The sequence below is a fragment of the Rhipicephalus microplus genome, chromosome 10 (genome assembly GCF_043290135.1).
Source record: "Rhipicephalus microplus isolate Deutch F79 chromosome 10, USDA_Rmic, whole genome shotgun sequence".
NCBI lineage: Eukaryota > Metazoa > Arthropoda > Arachnida > Ixodida > Ixodidae > Rhipicephalus > Rhipicephalus microplus.
Genome location: NC_134709.1, coordinates 10,753,026 through 10,780,755, shown reverse-complemented (window position 1 = coordinate 10,780,755; position 27,730 = coordinate 10,753,026). Strand labels below are relative to the sequence as shown.

The 27,730-nt window shown below is 43.5% G+C and overlaps 2 protein-coding genes across 3 annotated transcripts in view; one reads left to right on the top strand and one right to left on the bottom strand.

Annotated features, from left to right (window-relative positions):
* The first annotated feature begins 2,004 nt into the window (after positions 1–2,004).
* Positions 2,005–27,730, top strand: part of Ndc1 (Nuclear division cycle 1) — a 46,645-nt gene continuing 20,919 nt past the window's right edge. The window contains exons 1-9 of one of the 2 annotated variants that reach the window (XM_075875021.1): positions 2,005–2,091; positions 10,718–10,838; positions 12,211–12,306; positions 13,571–13,745; positions 16,207–16,330; positions 19,708–19,813; positions 21,495–21,543; positions 25,672–25,801; positions 26,578–26,670. In XM_075875021.1, coding sequence (XP_075731136.1) covers positions 12,249–12,306; positions 13,571–13,745; positions 16,207–16,330; positions 19,708–19,813; positions 21,495–21,543; positions 25,672–25,801; positions 26,578–26,670 — 735 coding nt within the window. In that variant the 5' untranslated portion in view covers positions 2,005–2,091; positions 10,718–10,838; positions 12,211–12,248. Of the gene's footprint in view, positions 2,092–10,487; positions 10,632–10,717; positions 10,839–12,210; positions 12,307–13,570; positions 13,746–16,206; positions 16,331–19,707; positions 19,814–21,494; positions 21,544–25,671; positions 25,802–26,577; positions 26,671–27,730 lie in introns of those variants that run through there. The other variant, XM_037432054.2, reaches the window with a different exon arrangement.
* Positions 5,177–7,094, bottom strand: LOC119181421 (tax1-binding protein 3 homolog). The gene is made up of 4 exons (XM_037432663.2): positions 6,901–7,094; positions 6,537–6,665; positions 6,397–6,474; positions 5,177–5,724 (listed from the first exon to the last, which is right to left on the bottom strand). The coding sequence occupies exons 1-4, from the start codon at positions 6,943–6,945 to the stop codon at positions 5,614–5,616; spliced, it is 363 nt and encodes a 120-aa protein (XP_037288560.1). The 5' UTR covers positions 6,946–7,094; the 3' UTR covers positions 5,177–5,613.

The window sequence follows — 27,730 nt, the reverse complement described above, 5'->3', positions numbered from 1 at the left end:
GCCAATCTTGTGCCTTGAGCTCCTATTGTGCCACTTTGATATGCGAGCATTAAGTAGAGTCTAAGGAAGGCCTCTATAGTGTTTTCATAGTGACTGTTTGGAACTCCGTTGGTTTCTACCTGGTCCTCCAGTTCCAACCAACTTTTGGAAAACAACCACCAGCAGAAGAGAAATCAGACGCACCAGCCACCATACACCCCTGTGCTGAAATGGCGTGAGCGGTTGGCAAATTCTAAACTAGGTAAGTCACCAGGGAAGACGGCGAGGAGCAAAGAAAAGTAAACGTGATGTTCATGCATATTTTTTTGTAGTTTACTTCTTAAGGCGTTTACTGACAGGAGAGAAAATGACCCAACGCGATTACACCCGGCCAATAAGAGGCATTCCTGCTTGCTCGTCTGTGAGTAGCCCTTCTCAGCCATACACCAGAGGGTGTCGATTTGACAGCGGACGCTTGACTCTCGATGCTACAGAGTAAAAGGAAAGAGAGTATTCAGCGAATTCTGCTTAAAAATGAACCATTGGATGACTATGTTAAACTATTGGCGTCTTTGTGCCACTATGAACAGTAACATATGTTGCTTTCCTGTCATACAAACAGGTCATTGTGCACATGTTTATTTCACATAATTTGCATTTATATAAACATTTATTGCACCTACATTTAAGGCATTGGAGGCCAAAAACGTTTGTTGTTTGCCTATTTCTGCCTACTAAACGGTTGTTTTGCCTGCCCATTAATGCCTAAAAGTCCGGCCTCTAGTGATCATCTTTCCCAGGCAAACTGGCAGTATGTTTACTTAATATGAACCGATATTGTGTGGTACAGAAAAATGTGGGAAGACTATAAGGTTGACTTGTCATGCCAATTAAGTCGCACATTTTTTTCCTCAGCCTGTTCTCGCACGTGTTTTAGATGCACGGTTTTACATGAGGAGCAGGCGTTCAATACGGGAAACTGCCAATATATATTTGTGGCACGGCGTGTAGCTGTCATTTTCAGTTATTGGGTTCACTGCAGTAGCTTCTGCTATTGTCTTACATGCACAACAAGAAAAGTGACAAGGCAGGCAATTTCTTATTTTTTTATACGACAATCTTGGTCAAATGGCCAGGCTTCTTTTATTTCCTTCTGAAACAGTAATTGCTCAGACCATTCTGAAAGAACATGCTGGAAAAGAAATCCGAAGTGATGACACAAAATGTACGACAATTTTAGGATGAAGTGAAGAATGCTCATGAAAATAAAAGGAAGCAACTGGCAGCATGAGGATAATTCAACAGCTGTAATTCTGATAGTGAAGGTTAACTGGAATGTAACTATGCACTTGTAGTGCAAACATTGCTTATACATAATGTCTCCAAAGAACATTAAATTTTTTTTTCTTTTACAATACAACACAACACATAGTGACTAACAGGGCTATATAACGTATACATTATGTAATCTTTATATAATATATGTATATATATTAAACCTTTGGTGGCTCTACATGTAACCCACTAAACACAGAACACAACAGAGCTGTAACTATGCCAAGACACCAATAAGCAACAGGTGAACACTTCATCACTCGTTACAAGCATTGCCAACACAGAACTGCCATTTCAACCATGCCTGCATAAACACACCCAGGCAATAAAAAATTTTATTTGTGCATTTGCTACCATACTATAAGGTACACTTCAACCATTTTAGGTTTCCTACAACAGCAATTACGGTATTAAAGCTCATTTTCTTTTAGAACATAGATGTTTAGAGTGTTTTCCTAACAGAATATTCTTGACTGTAAGTCAACCCACGCTGTGGTAGTCATTTCTCTATAGTAAAAATGCTAAGTGCAGAACTCTCTTAGTTATGTTAACCATACTTAAATCGGAAATCATATGGGCAGTGCATTAAGTACCTTTACAACCGACTATTGTCATGAGGGCGGACTCTAGAGATCCTTGAAAAAATACAATCAAAGCGATATTTCCTTTTTTCTCCCGTTACAGCCTAAATAGCGTGGTCCACTGTTAGAGGGAACACGCGAGTGCGTGGCCGGTCGTTCCACAAAGCACCAACTGCTGGGGAAATTTGGAAATGCGGTGAGTGCTCCGTGTCGTCTGCTATTTCTCTATGCGCACGGCATGCGCTAGTGTGCACAATCCTTCGCGCTATGCGTGCTCTCACTGTAAATCAACTGATACCAACTAGGCCTGTCGCTCTTTCAATAAGCCGATATTTCATGGTCGCAAGGGCGAGCTTAAAATGTTTGCTGCATCAGACTTCAATAGCTTTATCTGTTATCAGAAATGACCCGTTGCAGTGTACATTATGTGAAAAAACGCCAGGCCTGCGCAAAACGTGCATCAGAGCCACAGCTAAAGCATGAAAAGTGGCCTTTCAGAGCCTATTCTAAACACTTTGAGTAACTGCTATAAGCACACTAGCTGGGTACCCACTATGTCATTAATAATCATAATTTATGGGTAGTAGGCCAGCATTCACTATGCGATCCTTTGTCATTCTTTGAAGAAGCGGGGTATCCACTAAACACTTGTAAGAAATTTTGCGCCAATTGTTTATGCAGTGGCTGACAACGATGAGGAATTATGCCTGAATTGGGTGAGCACAACAGTTAATAGGTGCTCAAGAACAAGCTTTTGTAATGGGTTGAAGCATTGGACGACCCACTTGTTACGCTATCAGCATTGTGTGAAGCCTAGTTGTTCCTTTGCCGTTCTAAAACGCTTTATTACTCATATTAATGTGATTCCTTTCCCCGACATCAAGCCTGCCTAAGACAAGTTTGCGAACGAGTCCAAAGCACCAGCGTGGCTTGGTGGTAGAATACTGGGCTTGCACTCAACAAAGCCGGGCCCAAGCCTTGCTATGTCCTCGGTGTGTTTTATTTACTGAGCTTTTTTTTCTTCTTATTTCGTACGATAGTGGTTACGGACACCGGTGGCGGCGGACAACTACCGCGCCGGGCGTGACCTGTGTTGTGATCTCGTAACAGCTTTCGCTGTAAAATATGACGCGCTTGCGAAACACTGCAGCAATAAATAAAACAAGACATTTGTTTCTGCTTGCTAGAAATCCGATGTGCGGCAGGCAGATTGACAGCTAGACAAATTGCGTCGCATACATACAGAAAAGCTTTTCAACACTTTCATGCACGCTGGCAAAGACATAGCAGACAAAAGTGGGTGCCTGCTGCCCTTACGATTCCATGCGCATGTGCCGCATTTACAAATCTTGCTACCAGTTAGCGCTACGTGGCCCACCGGCCAGAAGCTCATGCGTTCCCTGTAACAGTGGACTATACTGTACAGCTTGGAAGCACAAAAAAAGTGCAGCAGCATTGTACGTGGAAGCAACTAGTAGCTCTCGTTTGGCAGGGAATGCATTCTCGGATGATTACTTTCAAGTGTATGCCATCTGACGCGACTAGAGAGACTAAGCATACATTTCGCCGATTGTTTTCAAGTGCTAAAAAGCAGTATGGTGACATGCGCCGCATTAAGCTGGTCATTTCGGAGCACCGTTATCTAGCTTGGAGTGCCTTAAAGCGCTTTCTATTTCTACACAAGAGTGGTACCTAGATTTGGCACGACTCCGATCATGTGGCTTTTGCTGATGGTGTAATGCCAGCTGCAGCGTCTGCAATAATACTTGCAGACGTCTTTACTCTTTCTTCCTCCAGTTACTCTAGTAAGAATGTGCATCTTCAGCTGAGACAGAATTGCTCCATTAGGATTAAGAAAGCACTCTGCATTGTTTCAAACCGGGCCGGAGCGTAGTAGCAACCAGTCGAATGTAGCGCAAATGGCATCTACAAGCAGTAGAATTTCAGGCACAGGGCCAAGCTGGTCGTTGAATAGTGCCAGAAATACTGTCGCCTGTAGAGGCTGATGTGTCTGGTGCTTATTGCACAGTGTCGAGACAAGTCCTGCCTATTTAACGGTACGAGAATAGCATTCCTGGCAGCACAGGATTGAGATTATCAGTATGAATCACTGTGAGGCCAGATGGCTACAGCTTCATAGCTTCGATGAAGCTCAACAGCTGGAGTGCAAAATTTTGGGTGGCCTTGATCAAGAGATAAAACTTGTGTCAGTATTCTGCCCAACCCATTGGGAGGTAAGAGTGTCAAGCAGTTTTATCGAAGAAATGTCCTATGAAAAGAGTAGTTTTGGCTCAAACAGTGCGAACAGCAAGCTATACATTGCCCCTTGTGAAGTCTGGATAACAAGTGCAGTGTTGAAATACATGTTTCAGCCATTTTTTTTTTACAACAGTGCAAATATTCTACATTACCAAGGAAATGCATGGTGGCTTGTGAGAGAACACAGCTCCTCCAAATTTAATAATTACACTGCATAATGTTTAAACTTGGCTGGCTTTTACCTCAGACTGTAAAATACAGCACTTAATTTTACACACTCGTCTTAAGGTTTGATTGATTGGATTCATTACCCCACAGAGACAGAAGGGCTACTGGAGATATAGATTACTCCAAATCAGCTTTGGCCTCCCAAGGATCCTTCACGCGTATGCAAAGCACCATTACATCAGATGCTTCTGTGTAACACGTCGATTGGAATACAACAGCTGGGAATTAAAGCTGTAGCCACTGTTTCACGCACTCAGAGATTGAGTTCATGGGCAAAGGAAAGAGCATGTAGTACCACAAGAGCACGACTGCTCTGAATTCTTGAAGACATGCAGAGTTTCCTCATGTATTTAAGTAACCAGGCACACCTGAAGGGCAGCACCGTACGGTGCCCAATGCTGTGAGCCCACACCACCTCGTAAAATGTTGCAGCGCACCCAGATGGATGAATTCCGCCTTTCTTTTCCTTTTAGCAAGCACTATCCCTGATAATGTAGTTCTATGACAGTGTCAGCCAAACACTTAAAGACTATTTCAGCTGCTGACAGAGGCAAGGAAGAACTGGCCAATATGTAAAACAGATACAGTGGCATCTACAGTACGATGTTACACTCAATCACAATAAGAAAATAATGCCAGCTCCGGCCACAGAACTGCAGCATACCTGCCCTTTACCTGTGAAAGACAGTCGTGCAAACTGGTTTCCACTTAAGCCGCAAATAGTTCTTTGAGTAGTATGTAAATACTATGCATATTAAGCGTTAAAATATTCATCGTCACCACCTAAAACATCGCGTTTGGCTGAGCAGTGGTGTCAGTAATCTTCACGAAATTCACTAGGTCATTGATGTTTTTCAACCTGAAAGCAGCACCACACGTGTCTTTGTGAAAAAGTGAACTACCTGAAACTCTTAAAATGTGTTTGACGTCAGGAAAATTGATAAGAGCTTTTGGATGGAGCATTTATGCAAGCTCTCTGTGAGAGGGATAGTGCGTGCTGTGAGTGGAGCTGACATTTTTCTTTACATTCCAACCAAGTATGGTCAAAACTGACGCACTATATAGGCGGTACAGTGTCACGATACCTCACAGGAACACACAATGAACACTGACAACGTGACATGTGATGAGTCAGCTACAAAACTGGGCAGAGTACTTTTTCAGAGCTGGATGTCAGGATCTCGGGAGTGCCCAGCAAGCGTCCATGGAAATCTTCGTCCTACAGGTGCCTTCAGGAATGCGTCACTCCCTTCCGCGCTATTAGCATGTTGAGCACGGGGTGTTTTTTGATGTACTCGACAGCTTTCTTGTGAGTCACCATAGTGAAGTCGTAGCCGTTCACCTGGGAAATGGAATTGATATTTGTGAAGCAGGAATGTTGAGTTTGTTCACAACATACATACAGCTGTATACAAGTAGTTGGGACAAAGAAGAAAAAAACTGCATTTCGACAGCTTGGCTAGTCCCCACATCCTTTGTCTACAGTGGCAGGACGATATAAAGAAGAAATACATATTACGCGATGAGATATGCTTTTCAACAAAAAAGTATGTTCATCTCAAAACATTAGGCTTTAACTTTAAATCCAACAAGCTTTTACATTACATAAACTTCCGGGTTGGTGTTTTATTTTTACAGTAGCCCCATGCCCAGTCAGGTAGATTTGTAAATGTTCATATGTAATGTGAATTGGGGTACTATATTTTTTTACCACATTGCGTTCAAAATAAAGGCAGATAAACGTCCACCGTGCCATTTTTTGTGAGAGAAAAAAAAAATGCAGAAAATGGCTTCTGCACCGTGCGTGCTGGAAGTGGTTCCAAACTTATTGAAGCGCACACTTACTAAGTCGATTCACCAAATCAGCACAGAACGACACGGAGAGCTTTGATCAAGGGCTCGTGCGTAACTGACTTCGTAACTTGTACTTCAGATCCTACCCAGACAGCAGAACGCGTAAGACATGCTTCACAACCGATCGCTACCGATGACACGATGAACTGTATTGCCGCACCTGTAGTATCTTGTCGTGCACTTTGAGGCCGCACTTGGCTGCTGGGCTGCTTTCGTAAACCTCCGTAACGTAGATGCCCTGCAGTGGAAAACAAGTGCAAATTGACAGCTCCGCCGATACAAGGGATAGGGCGTGCGCACGTTATCGGTGTACCCTTGCGGGCTACGCGTGAAGTCCTGGTCGATGCCGCCTCCAATCTTGAATCCACACTTCATCACTTCCCTGCCCTCAGAGTCGATGCCAACCTCCTTCGCAAGCTTTATCGGGATCTGCAAAATCGCAAGCGGGTGTTTCCTCAGCGCTGCGATCGTGAGACCGAAGCCACAAAAGGTGGCTCCCGTGTCACCCGGGCAACAAGGGGTTCTCTAAATGACCATAAAGAAAACCGAAACATATCGTGAGCATGAGCACAGTACAAGCACGTTTCTAGCCTCTGATCCCACGAGCATTCGAAGAACGGAGCCTTTGCCCCGGATTGTCGCAACAGGAAGGTGTGAAACGTACACTTAAACACTGCATAGCCGTGCCAGGCTGGTGCTGAAAGGCCATCGCCTCTACTGGAGTCTCCACTCCGTCAATAGTGAGGCGCAAAACAGCAAGGCCCGAAATGTTTAGATTTCACAGATCCAGAATCAAACGGAAAGGGCGGAAGCACCTCTGGACCTGACAAGCACGCACGGATGGTGGGAATCGGACGTCTCCCCGGCCAATCGCTGGGCGATATTCGCAACGCTCATTGGCTCACGAAAGTACGTCAGGTACGTGAAAATAAAAGGGTCTAATTCTGTTGGTTTGGTGGGCGGGATTTTCAAACTCTACAAGTTGCGCCTTTATTTATCAATAATAATTGTTGTGGTTTAACTTTGCAACACCATGGTATAATTATGAGCGACGTCGTAATGGAGGGTTCAGTAAACTTCAACTACCTGGGGCTCTTTAATGTGCTCCTAAATCTATGCGGCGTCCGTGGTTGGAGACCGGGTGCGCAACGCGTAGATTTTAATCCGTCATTAGACGAATTAAACATGCAATAATTACAAGAGCATTTTAAAGGCTAGGCGAAGATATATAACGTGCCAGAGTAGGAAACAAATGACGTGAGCTGCCGTAGGGGCGACGGTGATTGGGACCGTATGGGGCAGTGGCGTAGCCAGGCGGTAGCACACTGGACCCATGTCCTACCCCTCTCCCTCTCTCTTTTTCCGAGGTATACAGAGCATAGAATGATCCCGACCACATATGCTTGCCCAGCCTCCACTACAGAATAAAAAGACGACCCGCCCCCACCCCCCTACCCCCCTTCCGCGAAAAAAAAAAAAGAGAAAAATTTTGTCTTCGCAGCTAATATCAAGAACACCACGCAGTGATGTGCGTGTGTGTGTTGGGCGGGGGGGGGGGGGGGGGGTAGGGGCAGTGGCGTAACCAGGGGGGCCAACACCCTGCACCTCCCCCGCGAAAATTTCTTTGACGGCACAATATGACACGTACTCTATCACATCTCTCTCCCCCAAAACCCACCTCAGATCAAAGAGATGACGCCCCCCCCCCCCTCCACGCATACACCCCATACCCGAAAAAAAAAAAATCTGCCTGTAATATCTTGGAATAGGGCGGGAAGGGGGGGTGAAAGGCATGCATGAGAAATCGAAAATGAACTGGAGGCCACGTTCTCAAGATGGGAGCCCGCACTTTCGAAGGCTAATTGGTAATTTCATGGAAGAGAGCAGGGTGGATCAGAGAACAAACCGGGGTTTAAAATGTCACAGTCGAAATCAAGAAGAAATGGACATGGGCCGAGTATGTAGCGCGTAGGCAAGATAACCGCTGGTCATTAAGGGTAACTGACTTGATTCCCAGAGAAGGCAAACGCGCGAAGGGGAGACAGAAAGTTAAGTGAGCCGATGAGATTAAAGAGATTGCAGGTATAAAGAAGAGGTAGAAAGCACAAGACCGGGTTGATTGGCTGATCATGGGAGAGGCCTTGGTCCTGCAGTGGGCGCAGTCATGCCGATGATGATGACTATCTAAGGCTGCCAGGCACGGAGTGTGGGGCCCATATGGTGGGGCCTGCTGCACTTCCTTGTGGAAAATTGATAAAGGATCCATCACGGTTCAACCAAACGGTCAACTTTCAAACACTGGAGCACACGTACGTGCACTTCTGCACATTTGTTCAAATCTTTGAAAGAGAATTTTAGAGGTCTTTTGGATCCGAACCGAAGGTGACAGTTGTGTAAGTTCGCCCTCTCTTCTACTAAGGGGCGGCGCCAGTGGGAATAAGGGTCGCTTGGAGCCCCCCCCCCCCCCCCTCCCAAGTGTAAACACAGTCAAAACACAAGACATATATGTGTTCAGAGCCGTACCCAGGATTTTTTAGGAGTTGTTTCTGTCTATAACAGCTAACTTTGGCAACTAGTGGTCGATAGGAATTAGGCGTGTAAACACTTTAATATCATCTAAAAAGTGAAAGCAATAAAAAAAATTCGGGAGATGTTAGAACCCCCTCAACCTCCCTCTTCTTACGGCCCTGTATATGTTTCTAGCCTCGATCCCTGCCCCCACGAAGGAACTCATTTGTCGTGAGTGACCCCCCCCCCCCCCCACCCACAGTGCAAAAAACCCCGGCCTCTACTATTGATCGAAGAAATATATAGACTTTATGAAAAATATATATATAGTAGTGAATTTCCGATGCACGGATGGTAATTCTGAGACGATATGAAAGGCTAGTTTCTTTGCAATAAACATTCAGTTGGCACTCAGCGCTTGTCCTGTGGTCTTCGTTCCTTTATCGTCTTTGTTCCATTTGCGCGGTTATACTTTCTTTGAATTGTCAGTTGAACCAATCGACTTCCTGCTAAGGAAGTGGCAATGGGTCCTCCGTCGATGGTTGCAAGAATGCGAGGGCCAGCTCGTTGAGCTCACTTAGACTCACTCATGCAATGTATTTTGAGCTTTGAACTCACTCGGACTCAAACTCACCAAAACATTACTCACCGGTACTCACTCGGACTCAGACTCACTGCTTGATCCTTGTCTGAGTGAGTCCGAGCGAGTCGACTCGTGTCAGCTAGCCTATGAGTACAGCTTCTTCAACTGTGGTGTCAATGCTCTTTAGCACCAATATCTCTCGAAATCGGTGCTTTTCTTGGTGCCGTTTGACATAACAAGTTCCGAATGTTTCCAAACCAGTAAGTCCAGTTTTCTCGGAAGAGATGACAGCACAACATTTAACAATCAGGAACTTGCCTTGAAGAGGTGGTGGGGTGAGCACCCTTCCCCCCATGTAATTCCCTTCTGCAACTAGTAAATATTAAAACAGTGTATGAATGACACTGCTTTAGTGTACCTGTGAGTAGACTGTTGTGTCGTGCTAAACCCCTACACAACATAGACGTCTCTATAAACGTGATTCCAGGTAAGGCTGACAGCGATGCTGAATATGACTAGATAGAGTAATTAGATCGGCAAAAGAAAGCAGAACTCACTCGGGCTCACTCAAGAAATATATTTTGCACTTTGCACTCCCTCGGACTCACCAAAATTTTTCTGAGTCGGACTCACTCGGACTCGCTCGATTTTTTTTTTTTTTTTCAACCAGGGTCACTCGGATTCGCAAAAAATATTACTCGGACTCACGGTTCGATCTGAGTCAACTCATGAGTGAGCTAGTTCGCCGAGCCTTATAGACAAGATATTGAGCCTTGTTTTTGATTTTTAATGTTTCTTTATATAAATCAACGCCTCCTCTCAAGCAGTGCTAGCCTCGGCGTAACAGTTCCCAAAGGCTATGCTTTTGACCGGTCAAATAGGTCATGACCGCCACATTTTAAATCAGTAATTGACTAGAGTATAAAGTTGGGCATGTTGGTAGGACATAGTTGATCGACGTAGCGCGTTTAGAAACATAGGACAAGGGAAGGGACAGAAGGGAGCGCTTACTTCCAACAAAATCTTTATTTCGAGGAGCGTACATATATATGCGTCAGCACTCCTTCTCTCGGTCTTTGTGAAAAAGGATTGTCGTTTTTGAGATCATAAGTTTTTAGCGCATGGCAATAGAGGGTTTTTCATCTGTTTATCCGAGGCGATCCTTCTTTCCGTTGCTTACGAAGCCAAGACAAGTCAGGCCAGCGCCATTGATTTCGCGAATGTCGAACATCGGCAAGATGCGCGGTTGCGAGGATAACCCGGGAAACATGAGTACCGGCCTGACGGAATGGTTTAGAAACGAAGTAGGAGACATTTTATTACGAATGTGTTTCAGTGACGAAAATCTCTAGGGGGAGAATCGATCAACTATTCTTCCTTTTACTTGCAGGTACACTTCTGGCGGTGCGTGCACGCCGTCGTGATAGTTGTGGCCTTACAGTTTGTTCTCACCCCCGTTGCCTTGTTCTTCCTCCAGTTCAGCGTGTACTCCCCGTTCGACGGCTTCTACGGTGAGTGCGTGGATGAAACCCCGGGAATGGCTTTCGAGTTTGCGCGTCGCGGACAGCATGCCCCGCTTATATTGTGTTGCATTTCGTTCAGCCGGACAGGGTGCACCGATAATGTACTCAACAACCGCGAAAACTGTGTGGAGCCTGATACCAAAAAAACACAGGCTAGACGAACGTCGGCAGGAATGCCTGTGGAAACATGTAAGAGGCAGTTATTTGACAAAACGTTCGTTTCTTCTGCAGTGGTTCCTTTCCAGTCTGTGTGATTTACCTTCTTAGTTGACTACACGTTCGTTTCCCCTGCAGTGGGCCGTTTCCTGTATATTTCACCTTCGGCTGAGTTTACCACACGTTCGTTTCTTCTGCTGCAGCCCTTTTCCTGTTTAAACTAAGGCTTAGTTAACAACACGTTCGTTTCTTCTGGAGTGGCCTCCTTGCAGTCTGTTTTACCTAGTATATGTGCTCACTTGGCTTTATGTGCATCTTGCTGTGATAGGTTTATTGGTTTTTGTTCGTCAAAAGGATTAATACCACATGACGTTGTTGGCATGCTTTCAGTCCTCTTTTCTTGCTCCTCGTTCATAAGCTTGCTTCAAGTCTTCCAATGGCACTTAGCTGAATGAAGATAGAAAAGCTCGCAGGACCCTTTTTAAATTCACCCAAGATGACCCGAAAGCAGAAGCCATCGTTTCCTTATCATTTGATGTGTAAGGAAGCAGGGAATACGAGTTGTGGATTCAGATGCCACAGCCAAGTGCTGTCTTCATCTTCTCTTGAGGTGGCATGCTTTCCAATTTTATTTGCTGTCCTAAGGAGGGCGCTAAAATGTCATATGTGGCATTGTCACATGACGTCACATGATGACATCACAAGATACAAGCACACGAACATCATCTTGTGGTATTAGTGCTTTTCTTAAACTGAAACCAATAGACCTAGCACAGCAAAAAGCACAAGAGATCAAGCACACGTAATCCTGAGTATATATAGAAGGTAAAACAGACTACAAGCGGCCCACTGCTAGGGAAACGAACGTGTTGTCAACTAAGTCAACTTGATGTCACACCTGAATTTGTGATGCACATGAGGTTCACAAAACTAAGGTCAAACAACTGTGGTGAAAAGACGTGGATCCGCGATGTCATCATTAAATCATATGGAGACATCATGTGATGTTTTTTGAAATCACTTTTCCTCGACACTGCGCCGACAGTTGCCGTCGACGGTCGAATTTTCTGTTTCACGAGCCATTTAAGGCTTTTGCCGTAATAATGTCTGCCAAGCGAGCTTTCACTTGTCTTCATGTGATTTTGTAAATGCTGTTTTTTTTTTTGCTTGTACTCAACAATTGTGCCTTGTGGTGTCTCTGCAGATTGGCTAGCATCATTAATAGACTCCCCATGGCATCACATGTGTCTGCTTAGTGCAGTGTTTGTTCTGGCTGTCTACCATGTGACCTGCGTAAATGGTAAGCCTGCCCCGATCTTTCATTAACACATTTGTTTCGGCAGGCTTTCTTGAGGTCTCGTTTTATGTGCGGAGTGACCTACCAGGGGGCTACTTGGCATATCTTCCAGGTGTGCAGCGACCTACCAGTAGGCCATGGCATCTAACACTAAAAAAAAATTTCTTCTCGTTATTTATAACTTCTTGCAACAAAAATAGTACCCCTGCATTCATGTTTGATCGCATCAGCAAGCATGCTCGTAATATCGTGGCCGCATAGGACAAGCGCATGCGGTAGGTGACGCACGCCACAGTGAACATGCTAAATTGAGTTTCAAGTATACTTCCCGTGATCTGGACATTGCCATTTTTCTGTCATGACCCCCGAAGCTATCTGTGTGCCAACTGTTAAACTCATTTAGCCATTATATTCTGCTATTGTGTCACCCTTCTCCATGTTATATATAAAGTGGGGCACTTTGCTAGTTGCACGTACAGCACGGTGGTCACATGTTGTACTGGCTAACACTTGCAGAGCTGTATTGAAGATGTACATACCTCATAAAACAGATACATATATAAGGAAAGCAGTAGGGGTCGATCATTGCTCCAGCTCAGTTTGTTAAGCATCACTTTTAGAAAATGGCTGGCTTGCCACCTACCAAAAGCGAAGTTACATTTTCTTCCTATGTTGTCTCTATCTTTTTAAACTTCAAATATTAGAGAAATGTGCTTTTCAATAAAAAAAGAAAAGGAGTTTTATTTTTCCTGACTTAATTTTTCTGGGCTTTACATGGCAACGACCATGTAAAATCAGAAAATATTAAGTCATACTTAATGCAGAAAATAAAGCCTTACTGGCACAAAGCGCGTATGACGCCAATGTACAACAGGAAGATATTTAGTGTAGTGGGCACTTTGCAACAGTACTTGCAGGACTAATCTAAGAGAGTTTAAAGTGGCAAATGTTACACACACCCTTGTTCTTTTCCTTGCGGTACGGTTGAGGTGTCCACAGACAAATGAATCCAGCTGAGTGATCTTGAAGGCAGTGTGAGGAAGGTGGGATTACGCTCTTATCTGCTCTTTCAAGCGTCCTTCAAGTATGTTTACTATATATATAAAAAAAAAAGGTAAGGTTATCTGGCTCTGAGGCTTTCGACTAAAATGCAAGCACCTCTGTCATGTCATTGCATCGCTAGCCATACATTGTGTATTCAAGTTTAACTAATGGTATAAAGTGAAATGGCACTTTGAGTGCCACTAACACAGCTTTAACTTCGCAGTGGCACCTGTAATACATGGGACACGCCTGGCGCAAGTTGTACACTTTGGTCACCCACGGAGCCACGGTCAAGCCTTGCTGCGAGCATTTGCCGGGGCTATCTTCGTCCGTGCCATTCTGGGCATGTCAGGTGGCCCATATGCTCGTGTGGATGTCCGCTGCTCCCCCTCAGCAGAGTAAGTCTTACCGCATGACCTGCATTTATTAAATGTCTTGAAGGCAGACTGGTGGTACATTAGCTGTGGTGCTTGATTTGTGACCTGTAAGTGAAACGTGCAAGTTTGATCCCAGCCATGGTGGTGGCATTTTGGTGGGGGTGATATTTTGGAGGTGGTACTGTGCAATGTTGGTGCGTGTAAAAACTGCAGGTGGTCACAACTACTCAGAGCCCTCTACTACAGCATGCTTCATAGCGTTATCATGAGACTAGCACTTAAAACACAAAATAATTATTGTTATTATTATTAAGATTCTTCGAATACAGAGCAGTAGTATGATTTCATTTTCCTTCCAAAATGTGCTCTCTGTGTACCAAGCAACCTTAGATTCTATGCGTAGAGTTGGAGAATGGGCAACTGGGATGAATGCTGTCACCACCTTTTCAAGTTTGTCTTTCTTTATTGTGTGCAAACTGGCTGCTTCATTTTCTTCCTAATGTCTTATGCTTTTGAAGACAGTGTTAAAGGGTGTGGTGTGTAGCACTGCACCCATATGAATTTTCTCCCGTGAACAATACTGCCAGATAGATCCTGTTATTCTCGTCTGTTGACAATATAGTTAGTTATATCTTACTGTATTGCGTTATGCAAACATATTTTATTCTTCATAAATACATCTCTATGTCATTCTGAATGACTTGACAAGAGTAGTCATTCACAAGGGCTTCAGATTAGACGTTAAAGCGGTAGTGATAGATTTAGTTCCCCAAGTCTATATGAAAATTGACTTAGTTGCATAGAAGTTTCTCTAAAAGGGGCCCTGCAACATTTTTTTCATCTGCATTCTGTGATGTTGAAGTGTGTAGTGCTCAAATTGGAGATAAGCGCAAGAGGAATGATTAAAATTGGTGCACGCAAGCATAAGGTATCAATCTTCAAACTTCATCACTTCAGTGGATGATGCCAAGACGTTGAGCCAAGAAACAATGAACTTAGTGTATAGTGTTGTATAACTGGTTATTTATTGCTCCTATTCTGCACTGCTACTGTGAGCACGTAAAAAAAACTTTTAAGAGCATTAAGAACTCAAACAGCAGGTACGAGTAGATGATTTATTCTGAAATAGTTCAGCGTATTGGTCGGACAACACTAAAAGAAAGTGTTCAATGTGACAGCTTTATTTAAAAAAAAAAAAACTTCGATAAGGGCAGAATGTTGGTGGCTGTTATCTTAGGGTCACTTTGTTGTGTACCCCTCGCTGCGCCTAAGTAGTGCTTATCGAACACAATGCAGAATAAAGACACAAGAAATATTTTGGAAAAGAAGTGAATGGTGTTTTGATAAAATTATAAACTGACTGGACGAGAATGGTGATTAAACAAGGGTGCTAACAGTTGTTGTCTTTTGCATGCATACTTTTATGTTAAATTATGCACCATCTCAAATGGGTGGGTTTTGACAACGGAATAAAGGTGGTGATGTAAATGACATTTGTGATGTGCGAGCAAGAGCATAGCGGCCATTTCCAGCCCACTGCCATCGTGCCCTTCATAAAAGAGCATGTTCAATTAGGTTCGAGTTTTAGGTTATTGCACTTAATTTCATGTTTTACGCTAATTTAAATGCAGCCTGGCACCTGCCACCTGAAGACTATGACACCTTTCGTTCCAGAACTGGAAACATGATCACATGCTGTGTGAAGCGTGCACTGCGACAGAGAAGTGGAGATTCAGAGGCCATAGTTTGTTGATGATGCGCTAGACGGAACTCTGGTGCTAGTGTCTGTGAGCGGCTACGCATGGTGCTCCAGCCAGCGTGCATTTGTCAAAGCTTCCTTCTTTAGGCCCTGTTTGGCTCTGTGTGGCCTTGAGCCATTTTGTTGCAACACGAAGTTAAGCAAAGTTCAGTAGTTCCACTTCACTCCTTTAATCTTTTAAGCTCAGTAACCCAAACTGGCTTACGAAGTTCACGGTGATCCATTGTTTAATGTGAAAGAAATGCTAAATCTTAACGTTAAACAAAACCACAAGTCCATTTGAAGCCGCAAGCACGAAGATTAGGCAAATTTGTGCGCTGCTCGTCAACCCCATTGTGGCAGAACGAGCACAGCGCCAGAATTTTCTCGAATAAAATTTAAAATACTGTCGGAATCTCTTTAGTAGAGGCTACACAATGTTGTGTGTATGCTGAATAAACAGTTGCAGCATTGTGCTGATAAGTAGGACGTACCTAATGTATTTACACTGTCGAGACTTGCTCAAGTATAGAGACTCTGATAACCTGACATTTTGTAGTTGGTCATACACGAAGCCCAAATATATGGCTAGGGTAGAAATGAGGGAGTGCCATGCTTGCTTCTCTCTTTTTCATGCCACACATAGTGTGCTTTTCACCAATGCCATTTGTTTAAAGTGAGCACAGGACTGACAATATGATCAGATGATAGAAACGTTGGGCTCAAGCATTTGTGCTTGTGCAGGTTCGAGGAGTGCATGAGTGACGCATATGTGTTTTTGGTGCTGCATGGAGCATTCACCTCCATCAGCCTGCACTTGAGCCAGCTGGCTGCCAAAGGGTCCTGCCTTGCATTCCCACCGATACAGGTTGGTGCTTCCCACATAATGCGAAGGTTGGGGGGATTTGATTCTCATTGGCAGCAGTTTCCTTTTTTTTTTTTCAGTCTACTTTTACTTCTTTCTTTTTGGAATTTCCACTCTTCAGTTCAATTACAGTAGAATCTCAAAGATACGATTATGGTTAATGCGAATTTCGCGAGGATACGAATTTTAAGGTTACTTTGGATGGACTACATTATAAAAAATGCGCAATGATTTGGTGTTATGCAAATGGTTTCCCCAGCCACCGCGGATGATACGAACACGCGATTGACCGCTGCACGGTAGCGGCGCTACACAGGTTGTCTATGGAAAAAAGGCCCGCTCGCACTTGGTCTCGAAGAGAGTGAATGCGGCAAACTCACCGGAATTTTTCTCGCTTCGCCGTCTAAGAGACTAAAGAACCACGTCGCGAGGCTGACGCGAAAAAGTAGGTTCGAGACCAGTTTTTCTGTCACACCATAGCAGATCGCCTTTTTGCTTCACAGCTTTGGCTACATTGGCTGCACTAGCTCTCGAATACCAGTTGGTTGTTGAAGAACCCCAGGTGGTCAGAATTTCCATAGCTTTTTTCTGCGGCGTTTCTCATAATCAAATCGTGGCTTTGAAACATAAAACTGCGACAGTTTTGTACACAAGAGATGTTACTGCATCCATATCAAGTGTAGTTTGATCGCATTGTAATTCGGGTTATCCGTGGGGCTCGCTAGTGCTCATCTTATCGTTGTTATCACCGTGGTGTCCCCGCAAAAGTGGTGGCACCAACATAAGTAACTGTGAATTATCTAGTAATGCAGTGAAACCTTATTGATTTGTACAAGCCGGGAATGTGGCATGACCATGCACTAAACAGCAGTGTGCATGCAAGTACAAATGTGCATCTCCTGATGTGCGTCATTGCTACCAATAAACAAATACGGTACCACAGCAGGTGCTGCATAAATCATCTACCAGAAAGTACCTTCTTCCTTTTCTGAAAGAAATAAGGAATGAGTGTCAGGCCAAGGCACCTGCTTAACTCGTGCAAGTGTTTACAATGGTGAAAAGGGCTACCATACATGCTAAGTGATACATTTTGCTAAACGAACTTTTTCTATGGCTTCTGCTACATTGCTCCTGACGTGTGAAACGAAGTACAGTATAACCTCGTTACAACAGACCTTCATAGTGAAGATTTCGGTCTGTTGTAAAAGGAGTATGTGAAATCCAAGTACTTTACAGCAAACTTGTATGTCATATTAAAGATATTAAAGCTCCAAAACAGCATAACCCTTGAAAACCGCACTACTTATAAATGTTTTCATACTCGTTTTGTGTTCATGGGTTGCATTTAGTTAGGGGAGCCGCAAGTGGCAGTTCAATTGTTCAGTTATCAGATTATGATAGCACTGACAGAGTCTGTTATAAACGGAGAGAATTACAAGTCATGAACAAATTTATTTGTAATGGGGGGATGTAAAAAAATGTTGATTTTTAAACACCACTTTCAGTTTCAATAGCCTTTTTTCTATCTGATTCCAGAATACGTTCACACTAAAAACTATGCAAAAGTGCTGTGAAAAATCCTTGCATCTGCCAACATAACAAAAGTCATTGTGGAAGATGCACAACCAGAAAAACTGCGTTTTTCAAAAACATTAAAGCTCCAAAACGGCATAACCATCGAAAATATCGCTACTTGTAAATGTTTTCACACTCGTACTGTGTTCACAGGTCGCATTAAGTTCGGGCAGCTGCAAGTGGAAGTTCAGTTCAGTTATCAGACTATGGTAGCATGCCACACTCGTCGCGAAGATCGCAGACACGCGTCTCGCTCACTGCAATAAGCATTGTCTCATTAGACTCGCTGTTCGATGTGCTGCTTATGAGCACTTTGGCCCTTGTGGTGAATACTACCATGGAACAACTCTTTACACTCGCGATCGATCCTGACGCACTTTGAAACATCAGGTACCGCAGCCATGAACATCGTAACCAAGCTTTCTGCTCGAAGTCGGGGCTAAGCCGAACTCGCTTCGAATTTTGTGAGCAAGACCATCGCACTAGCGGACGTGTAACAGCGAATAAGCCGTGATCTGTTTCGTAGAAAGTGATGGCCCACAGGCTCCTATGAACCACGAATGGATATTTTGAGCATTAGCAGTGGACCCCCTGACCAAGCTTGCCATGCAGGGACCGCTCGGAGGAGAGTGCGGTGGCAGTGGCTTCGCGCGTCAGCGCCCCGAAACGCAAAGCATACTGTGTGCAGATTTTTTGTTGCCATAGGTAGGCATAACTGATGAGACCAGATATCGGCAGCCTTCGTCCTTAAATCAGTATGCTGTTATCCACGTCGCTCTGTTCCCGTACCGTATGCCAAGTGATCTTTGAAGTCGAGAAGTTATTGAATTTGTGATGTCCGTGGGAGAAAAGTCTGCTGTAAAGGTGTCCTGACCACCTTGCTGGCCTCACATTTTAGTAAATTATATCCGAATGTCCATCGTACCAGAATACGTATGAACCGGAGCTCAATAAATGGAACAGATAGAGAGGTTGGCATAACGATGCCAAAAGTATGTAGTATCCGAATGTTCGTTGTAAGCAGATTCATTGTAAAGATGTTAAACTGTATAGCAGTCATGAAAAGAAGAGATAAGCATCACTCATTCTTTGTTTTCTGAGTTGTTTCTCTGTCAGCTGCGATGTTAAATGATGGGAACATACACACACACTTTTGTGTGTGGTAAGTCTGGTAAACTCATTAGTACTGAATATTTAGCGAACACCATTAGAATTTCATAACAAGAAATAATTTAAATAACGATGATGTTTGGCCCTAGATAGCTGCTCCAAAGCTAACTAGCATTTCTTTAAAACACACTTTTTGGTGCTCCGAAGCTGCTTTGAAACTCCCCTTTTACTGCGCCAAAGCTGCTCCAAAACAGCAATATCATTCCTGCTCTCTGAGCTGCTCCAAAACACTTAAGCACACTTCCACTCCCGTTATTGGAGCAGACATGGGACTGAGTCCTGTTGAGGGGTGATGTGTATGTTAAACATGCCACCTCCAAGCTATGATAGTGCGTCAGTTGTCGCCGGAGTGCTCGGCTTGTACCAAACTATATGTGCATCTGTGTTAGTAGCCATAAAGCTTGTGGTGTACAGTTTCATGGTAATAGAAGTTGGAATTTTCTTTGCATGGTTTTGACTAAGTGGAAGTAATCTCAGCTGAGGCTGTATAATGTTTTTTTTTTCTCTTTTCTATTCTTTTTTTATGGATTTACATGGAACTTTCTGGAGTTAACCTTGCTCTCAAGTAATGTTATCTTGAAGCTGGCACTGTTACTGCTATAACATTCTGCAAATGGTTGGAATCTCCTTTCCAGGTGGTATCGCTGAGAAAGCACCTGCCCATCAGCTCCACTGTGCGCAGAGCTGCCTGGGAGACCATGAGGCACGCCTACATCTATTACCTGCTCTTCTTTTTTCTAGGTGGGTATTGTAAATTATGGCACCACAGTGTTTCAAAGCTACAATCGTAAAGAAAAATGCAGGACTAGAATATACGTATGCGGGTTTTTTTCTGTAGGGCTTGGGACTTGCATGGCATCAATAGAGGGAGGAACATGCGCCTTTCAAAACTTCATTCTTCTGGTTTGAAATAATTCTCTGTGCTCTAGTAACCTTATTGAAGATCACTCACTATCGCACAATTGGAGCATGACAATAACAGCCTAGTGTAGCACCTTATTTGTACAGTGGTTTCCAGTACGTTCAATATGGAAAATTTCTCAGCAGGCACACAACAGACTAGGGCATGAAGAAAGAAGATAAAATAGTGTGTCTTGTCTCACGCCCTTTTATGTTTTGTGTGTCCAAGAAATTTTCCATTGTAAATTCATACCAACTATACCCCTTTTTCTACTTTTGCATTGCTGTACATAGTAGGTTTCTGAAACTTGTGTGCGATTATTTTGGCTAAGTAATGCCACCTAGTGTCTAACTTGCCATATTAGCTAGCTTTAGTAATGAACGTGCAGCACTGCTAAGCCTTGTGGCACAAGTTCAATTCCCAGCTTCGGCAGCCACGTTTCGAAGGTTGCAAAATGCAGAAACGCCCATTTAAGTACACGTTAAAGAGTCCACCATCGTAAAAACCAATTCGGCGTCTCCCGGTATAGTGTGCCTCATAATCATGTCATGGTCTTCGAACCTAAAACCCTAGCATTTAACTTATCATGTGACTAGGCTCCATTATCACGCCTGAATGTGTGGCCAGCTGCAGTGTTACTTATGTGAAAAGAGCCCATTGCCAAACTTTACAGTGCTTTTTACACACTTATTTTTTTTATTGTTTTGCTAACACTGTAGGCTCTCGGTGAATGGAAATCACTTAAATGAGATTGCCGCTTAAATGGAAATACTGCCTACAACATGATTGGTTTCGTACTTTGATTCTTCACCCCTGCCCATTTATTTCTCTGTAATAGAGCATACTTTCCTGCTACCTTCAGGTTTTGTTCAAAGAGAGCTTACTGTATTGGTAATAAACAGTATAGTAGTACCAATAGTATTCTCTGGAAAAGTACACCTTGCAAGTGCTCTTCGCTTACTTGACTCTGCAACGCGAATTCCTACAGATCACTGTTCTCAAGTTGCATAGCCTTTAATGGTAGAAAAAATGTGCATGTTGTTGGGATATTGCATTTCGCGTGTTGTAGCAAAACAAGAATACATTTCTGTATGCATACCTATGTCTCTGTGAAAAGGTGGATGTTCTTATTGACACAACAAACTTCATTGTCTCTCACAATCATGTGATGGTTTTGGGATGTTAATCTCCACATGCCAATCAACTTCTATATCTATTGTGGCAGAATGTAGTTAAAAAACGTTATTTCGTTATGCTTTCGAGAATGCAAAATAAAATTGATAGCATGTTTCAAGTATGTTACTGAATTTAAATGAAGGGAAACTATAGCATGCTTTTTTGCCAGCTGCAAGTGAACTTGTAAACAAATTTGTGTGCTTTTCACAATGCTTGTGGTGGTTGAACCATGAGGTGACTGCAGATTTCTCTCTTGCAGTGTTTGTACGAAACTTTCTACATTGCCTGCTGCATGCTGAAACATTGATACACTGAATAATGATCCGTTATTTCTCATTTTCAAAGGTTCCTTTCTCAAGTATTGGATTTATGGCGACATGGAGCCAACCATATGGTGAGGTTTCTTTCATTTAGTTTACCCCTCTGCTGCATGCATTGAACTATCGCTAACCCAGATGTAGCTGGCCTAACACTGAGTGAACATATTTTCTCGTGTATAATGTGATCAAAATATACAGGAAGTTTCTAGCTGAAGTCGGGGCGCAAATTATACAAAAATTTTTGCACGCAAGCTGGCTTCACCGCACGGCTTGACGGCAATGCAGAGAAGGCGGTCTTGCATCAAACGCGAGTAGTTTTTTTTTTCTCCCGCGGTTTGCGGTCATGGGTGCCGGATATATGCAGGGGTTGGTTAAACAGAAGAAAATACGATATTCAGATGAGGTGTGCCGAGTGCACAGCGCCGCGAACGAGCGTGCCAAAGCTTTGTAGGGGCCAGCTGATAATTGCAACTGAAAGTGGGAACGTTCCACACTACCGTAGCCATAAGTGAATGACAGGAAAGCCGTAACACTTTGTGTTGTTTTATGGCTTTATTGCCTTTAATCTATGGCTGTGTTAGCTGCACACCTTCAGATGGTATTCGCTACCGATGAACATGACGATAGTGATCGCAGTTTCTTGCACAACGGTTGAGGCAAACATTAGTTCCATTTTCAATCTGTGTGCGCTGCACTAGCCATGCATGTCATTCAAAAAATGTGTCATTGTTATTTTTGTTTACATCGTTACGGGTTGAGTCGGTGCACGTGTATTGTGCACATACTTTCATAATCGCCAACGATCGCGTTCGACACGACTGCATTTGTGTTCGCAGCGGTTGTGGCAGAATGCAGTTATGCTGGGACTAGGTGCGCGCTGCTCGCGCGTGCGCCTTCACGTTGCGTGGTTGTTATTCACGTTTGGAGCGCTAGTGACGACGAGTGGTAGCTTAGTTTTGAGTGAGACGTCATAAACATGAGGCTTCTTGGAGATCGCGATTCTGCCACGGCCCGCACATATATCAAATCTACCGTCAGCATCATAGTCTATGGGCAAGCTGTCGCTGAGCATCTCAATGGCGATGAATTTAGTGAGATGTGCGTGTGGTGGCAGAAAACGTGTATCTGATGAAAACACGGTTGTTTCGATAGAGCTGTGCACTCTGGAAGTCATGAGCCACCCAGAAATGTTCGGAGCTGGTATCGGAATTCGGAAAGTTCCTTTTTCTTATGGGGTAGTAGTCGCGAAAACTTTGTTAAAGCGGAAATATCTAGGAAAAGTATTCGTTGCGACGAGACATTTTTAACCTTATTTTCTATAGCCGGCTGACAGGGAATCAAGAATAATTCGTTGTGGCGAAAATACCCTTGTAGCGAAATTCGTTATTGTGGGATTTGACTATATTCACACAAGCATATTCGTAGTTTTAAATACCTTGTGGATCGTTATTGCTTTTCTCAATTTCTTTTTTATATACAGCTGGAAATCTGTATTTGCAATATGTAGCACGTTGTGCATTTCAGTGACAAAATGCGCAGTACGCTGTCATCCATGTTGCAAAGCACAGCCTCGGAGATCATGCAGCACAGCTCTCATGTACAAAATTTAACGATGGTTTGAAATACGAGTGCGATACGTGGACAGGGGCAGCTAAGACAAGGACAAGTGCTTACTAACCAACTGAAAGTTTAATCGGAAAGCTGTGGAATATATACTGACAAATGAAAGTTTCTTAACCAGCATGAATCACCAACTTTCCTGATCACTCATTTTGGCAAGGTTTAAGTTGTGGTAGGTTTCGAGGTGTTTCATGAAAGTGTGTAGTGCTAGCAACAGTACTGGGCAATTTTTCGTTGCATTATTGACATGTGTACGTGCAAAAACTTGGGTATGTGAGCTCCGAGTGGTGCAGGTCAATATTTAGCTTCTTCAATATTCTCGGCTCCCAACCACAATTCGGTGGTTGGTAATTTGGGCAGGAAAGATATAGCAAGGCGGTACCATGTGAACAGGCAAACGTGTGAGCAGCCATGTTGCACGTAGATGTCGCGGTCTTAATAAAATGTTCAATTATGCCTGAACACAGGAAACAAATGATGTTCTTTATTCCACACATCATGTTAAAAATAAAGTACCACAAACAGCGGCACATCTCTGCAGTGCTCCAGTAGTTTTGTTCAAGAAGACTAGAAGCGAACTGCTGCGAAGAGAGTTTCGTGTCACCCCCTAATAAAAGTGTGCAGTACAGGTTGCGTGTGTTTGATGAAATGGTGTGGTGGGGCTTCTTGGCACTTGAAGGCGGTCCCGCACGAGGTGACAGCGAATGGGTGGAGCAGCGCGCTTTTGTTGCCTGTTATAAGTGTGCATTACACTTGACACTACACCAACCACGCGGCCAAGCAGAAAGTTGAAGGTGCTTATTGGGACGCTCCCCTGACAAAGAGTGGCACTAGCCTACAGGATCTCTGGGAAACCTACGAAAGACCAAAGCAGCAATCGGCTAAATCATATAATCAATCTTAAGCAAAGGCCTTCTGCTGTGTAACTGCAAATCTTGTGCTATTATATTTTTTTGTTAATTTAGATAAGTGTATATGAGATCTTTTTATTCCTTTTTTTTAATGTATGACATAAACCCTTTGTAGAACATTTTGTCAATTGTTTCATTTGTTCTTTCTTGCTCGTGTTAGATAAGTCACGTGATATGTAAAAAGGCAGTGTAGTTCATATCCAGTGATAATTTGTGAAAAAAGAAACTTTCTCGAAAAGCTGTTTCAGTGTTATTTGTATTCTAAACATATTAAAATATATACTTTGCCCCCCCCCCCCCCTGGCACGCGGCTACATATTTGTTTTTCAAGCTCCTAATATGACATAATAAGTGCTGCTGACTGCTCTAAATCAAGTTTCTTCTGCTCCAAAATGAAAAATTGCTGCTCCAAGAACTGCTCTATTTCACCCATTTCACCTCTGAAAGAAGTAATAAATACTTGTAATAACGATCATGTGTACTACAAAGACAAACGACAAAGTAACAGGAAGGCCTGCCACAAAAATGATTGACTAGTACACAATAGAAACTATAGTTTTCTTAAAGGGACCCTGAAGTGGTTTTTTGAATTTCTGTCAGCATTTAGGCTAGAGCCTTTCAACCATTTGCACCACAAATTTAGTGACACCTCATGTATCAAGGCCGCTATAGACAGTTATACCCTCCTTCTCACCCCAGCCGTGCCTCCTCCACTCAAGGGACCCGCTGGCATTGAGAGCTATCGCAGAGCTCTCATGAGCACACGTTATGATTTGAGCTTCTCCCAGTCTACACCTCCAAGAATGCATGCCTACAGGTTGCGCCCCGCCGCGGTGGTCTAGTGGCTAAGGTACTCGGCTGCTGACCCGCAGGGCGCGGGTTCCAATCCCGGCTGCGGCGGCTGCATTTCCGATGAAGGCGGAAATGTTGTAGGCCCGTGTGCTCAGATTTGGGTGCACGTTAAAGAGCCCCAGGTGGTCTAAATTTCCGGAGCCCTCCACTACGGCGTCTCTCGTAATCATATAGTGGTTTTGGGACGTTAAACCCCACATATCAATCATATCAGCCTACAGGTTGCATGCAATCTCTAAGGCCACCATACAGTTCACCTAGCAGCGTGCATGTCGTTTGGCAACAAAGATGAAGATCGGGGAGTGGTTGATATTTGCTCCGACATGTGTCTCCACCCCACCAGCTGATCTTGCCCTTGCATTCCACTGACAATCTGATCAGCAGCCCAGGTGATGTACCAGAGCACGTCGCTCTATGAATGTGCAGTTGTAAACACGTTTGGCTGAGTTGCAGTGATGTGCGGCACTTTCCTGCTTTAATTAACGCATTGTAAATTACGCAGAGGGCTCAAATCGGTCTGTAAATGACCCTTAGGACTTGGTTTACGGGCCCAGTGTGTTTGTACATCATCTAAACTGTTTCAGGGTGCCCTTAACGCAGGCCTTTTCAGCAGTAATTCTATACATCGCAGGCTCGTTGCTAGAAAGAGGTATTTGTTCATTTGTAGTTTCCTTTGAAACTGTGTCGCTAGCCAAGTACCTTCAATGGTTATTGTATCTATGCATGGGTGCATACTGCTGCACAGAATCGTGTTGGTGACATATGACTGCTTTTATGTCATGTTAATGCGTTTGAAACATAATGGCTGCTGCTGCCTAGGGTTGGTGATCTGCAGACAGTGTGGGGTCTAATTAACCTGCGACTCTTCTGGGCACTGGTGGTCACTGGCGCTGCCCTAAGAACCGTGGACCACCTGGCTGTACTGATGCGAGACTACTGTCTCACTAAGGTGTGCACCCTTTCATTCCTTGCCCTGCTTTCTTCCATGTGAAACTTCCATCTGTGTATGCGCGTGTATTGACGTCATTGTGGAAATATTGGACAGATGTGCTTTTACTGGGTGTTCTTTTAGTACGACAGAAATCATATAAACACTTCAACCAGATTTTTGCTATCGCCATCATGTCTCGTATATGATCATGTAAGTTAAGGGCACAAAGAAAAATAGATTGGAAGGAAGTTATGAAGCACCAGAATGGGGATTTGAACCAGTGATCCCTTGCTTTGCAGTGTGCCGTCTTGGACAACTCTACCACGTTTGCGCCGGTGTAGTAACGGCGAGCTATTTATATAGACCATTTACCATTGTTGGTGCTATACAGATCTTGGAGAAGCTTGAGTGTTTTCTATTACACAACTCCCGTACATTTTCTCTCAATTTGAAAACTGCACGACGCGCATGGAAAAAAGTGGCCCCTCTCTGTGCACACCCGCAACGTGGAAAGAAAAAAAGAACACCGAGAACGCTTTTCATCAGATGCCACTGCAGCAAGAGACACAGAGGGATCGCCACAGAGTGAAATAGTATCTAACTTCTGCTATGGTAGCACAGCAGTCAAATACTGAACAGATTAAATTAAAACAATTTTTTCTGTTCAAGCAACAATTTATTTCAAGCGATTTTTGTTTACCAATGCTATACACACTGTATCACTGTTAGCTGTCACTCATTTTTTGTTTCTTTTGAGCACCTGCCTGCACTACAACTTCTTTCTCTCTTGGCAGGGCTACCAATTTCCTGTTGCAGTTCAGTTCGAAGCAGAGAGGCCCTTGCAGCTGTCCACGGCTATGGCATCACGTGGCTGTGCTTTTGTTCAGGTTTGCGACACTGATATGAAAGTAATTTTGCGAGCAATAGAAGCAGTTTGGGACCGCAGCGGTTTCGAAAAACTTGTTACAGGGACTGATAACCCAGAATTTGTTGCAAGATGCTGATAAAAGTTAAAAAATAACTGTTCACAGTTTAACTGGTACTACTAACATTTTCGAACTGCCAGGAAAAGTTGGGAGATACAAAACTACATTGTATTATCTTGTAAGAAGCCCCAGTAAGGCGTAATGGTGGCATACAAAATACTTTGTGGTTGGATTTTATTTATTGGCAGGTATGTAGTACTTCAGATTGCAGTCATTATATTGTAAAGGCAATTGCACTTTATTCTATACCATTACGAGGGTAAAAAAATGTTCTTGCTTTCAAGTGGCACTGTCTTTGTGATGAGTGGAATGGCAAATCAATCATATGCATGCATGTTTATGAGAGTATGCATAGCTTTCCAATCTACCTGTTAGGTTCAGAGGGCAATCGGGTGCTGGAACTACACGAAACGACTACTGGAATGTCTCGTCAATCTCGTCAATATGCCAGTATTATCGTGTAATTGCTGTGATACTCGCCAACGCAGTTTCCAGTGAGGTTTGTTGGTGCTACTGGTCTTGCCATATGTAGGAGGTCAGCAAGGAAGAGCTCAGAGCTGTTTTGGCCTACTCTTATTTTACGCATTTGTTGGCCAATACACATACGACAGGTGACATTCCATTGCATAGTCGAACCCGTTTATAACAAATTCAAAAGTGTCGCAAAAAGTGGTGATTATATCAATGCACTTGAACCCCATTATAGCCAAGTTGGATCTTACACAATAATAAGTTTGTTATATCCAAAAATTTGTTACGAAGGTACCTATATTCATAACAATACATCTACTGCAATACTATTCTTTTTTACTTCGTTATATTCAATATTTCATTATATTCAGGTTTGCTATTTCGAGGTTTAAGTTTAGTTCGCCGTATGTGGACTCGCCGTTAATCGCTTGCACTTCAGCAACTGAGACGATATTTTTTTGCACATTTTTATTAAACTATTAGCAACCAC

Excerpts from the sequence above, each read along its gene's own strand:
- LOC119181421 (XM_037432663.2), bottom strand. The coding sequence starts at position 6,945 with ATGGCCTTTCAGCACCAGCCTGGCACGGCTATGCAGTGTTTAAGT. Across the intron at positions 6,666-6,900 it reads CGGCTATGCAGTGTTTAAGT|ATCCCGATAAAGCTTGCGAA; the intron begins GTACGTTTCACA and ends GCGATTTTGCAG. Across the intron at positions 6,475-6,536 it reads CGCAAGGGTACACCGATAAC|GGCATCTACGTTACGGAGGT; the intron begins GTGCGCACGCCC and ends TTTCCACTGCAG.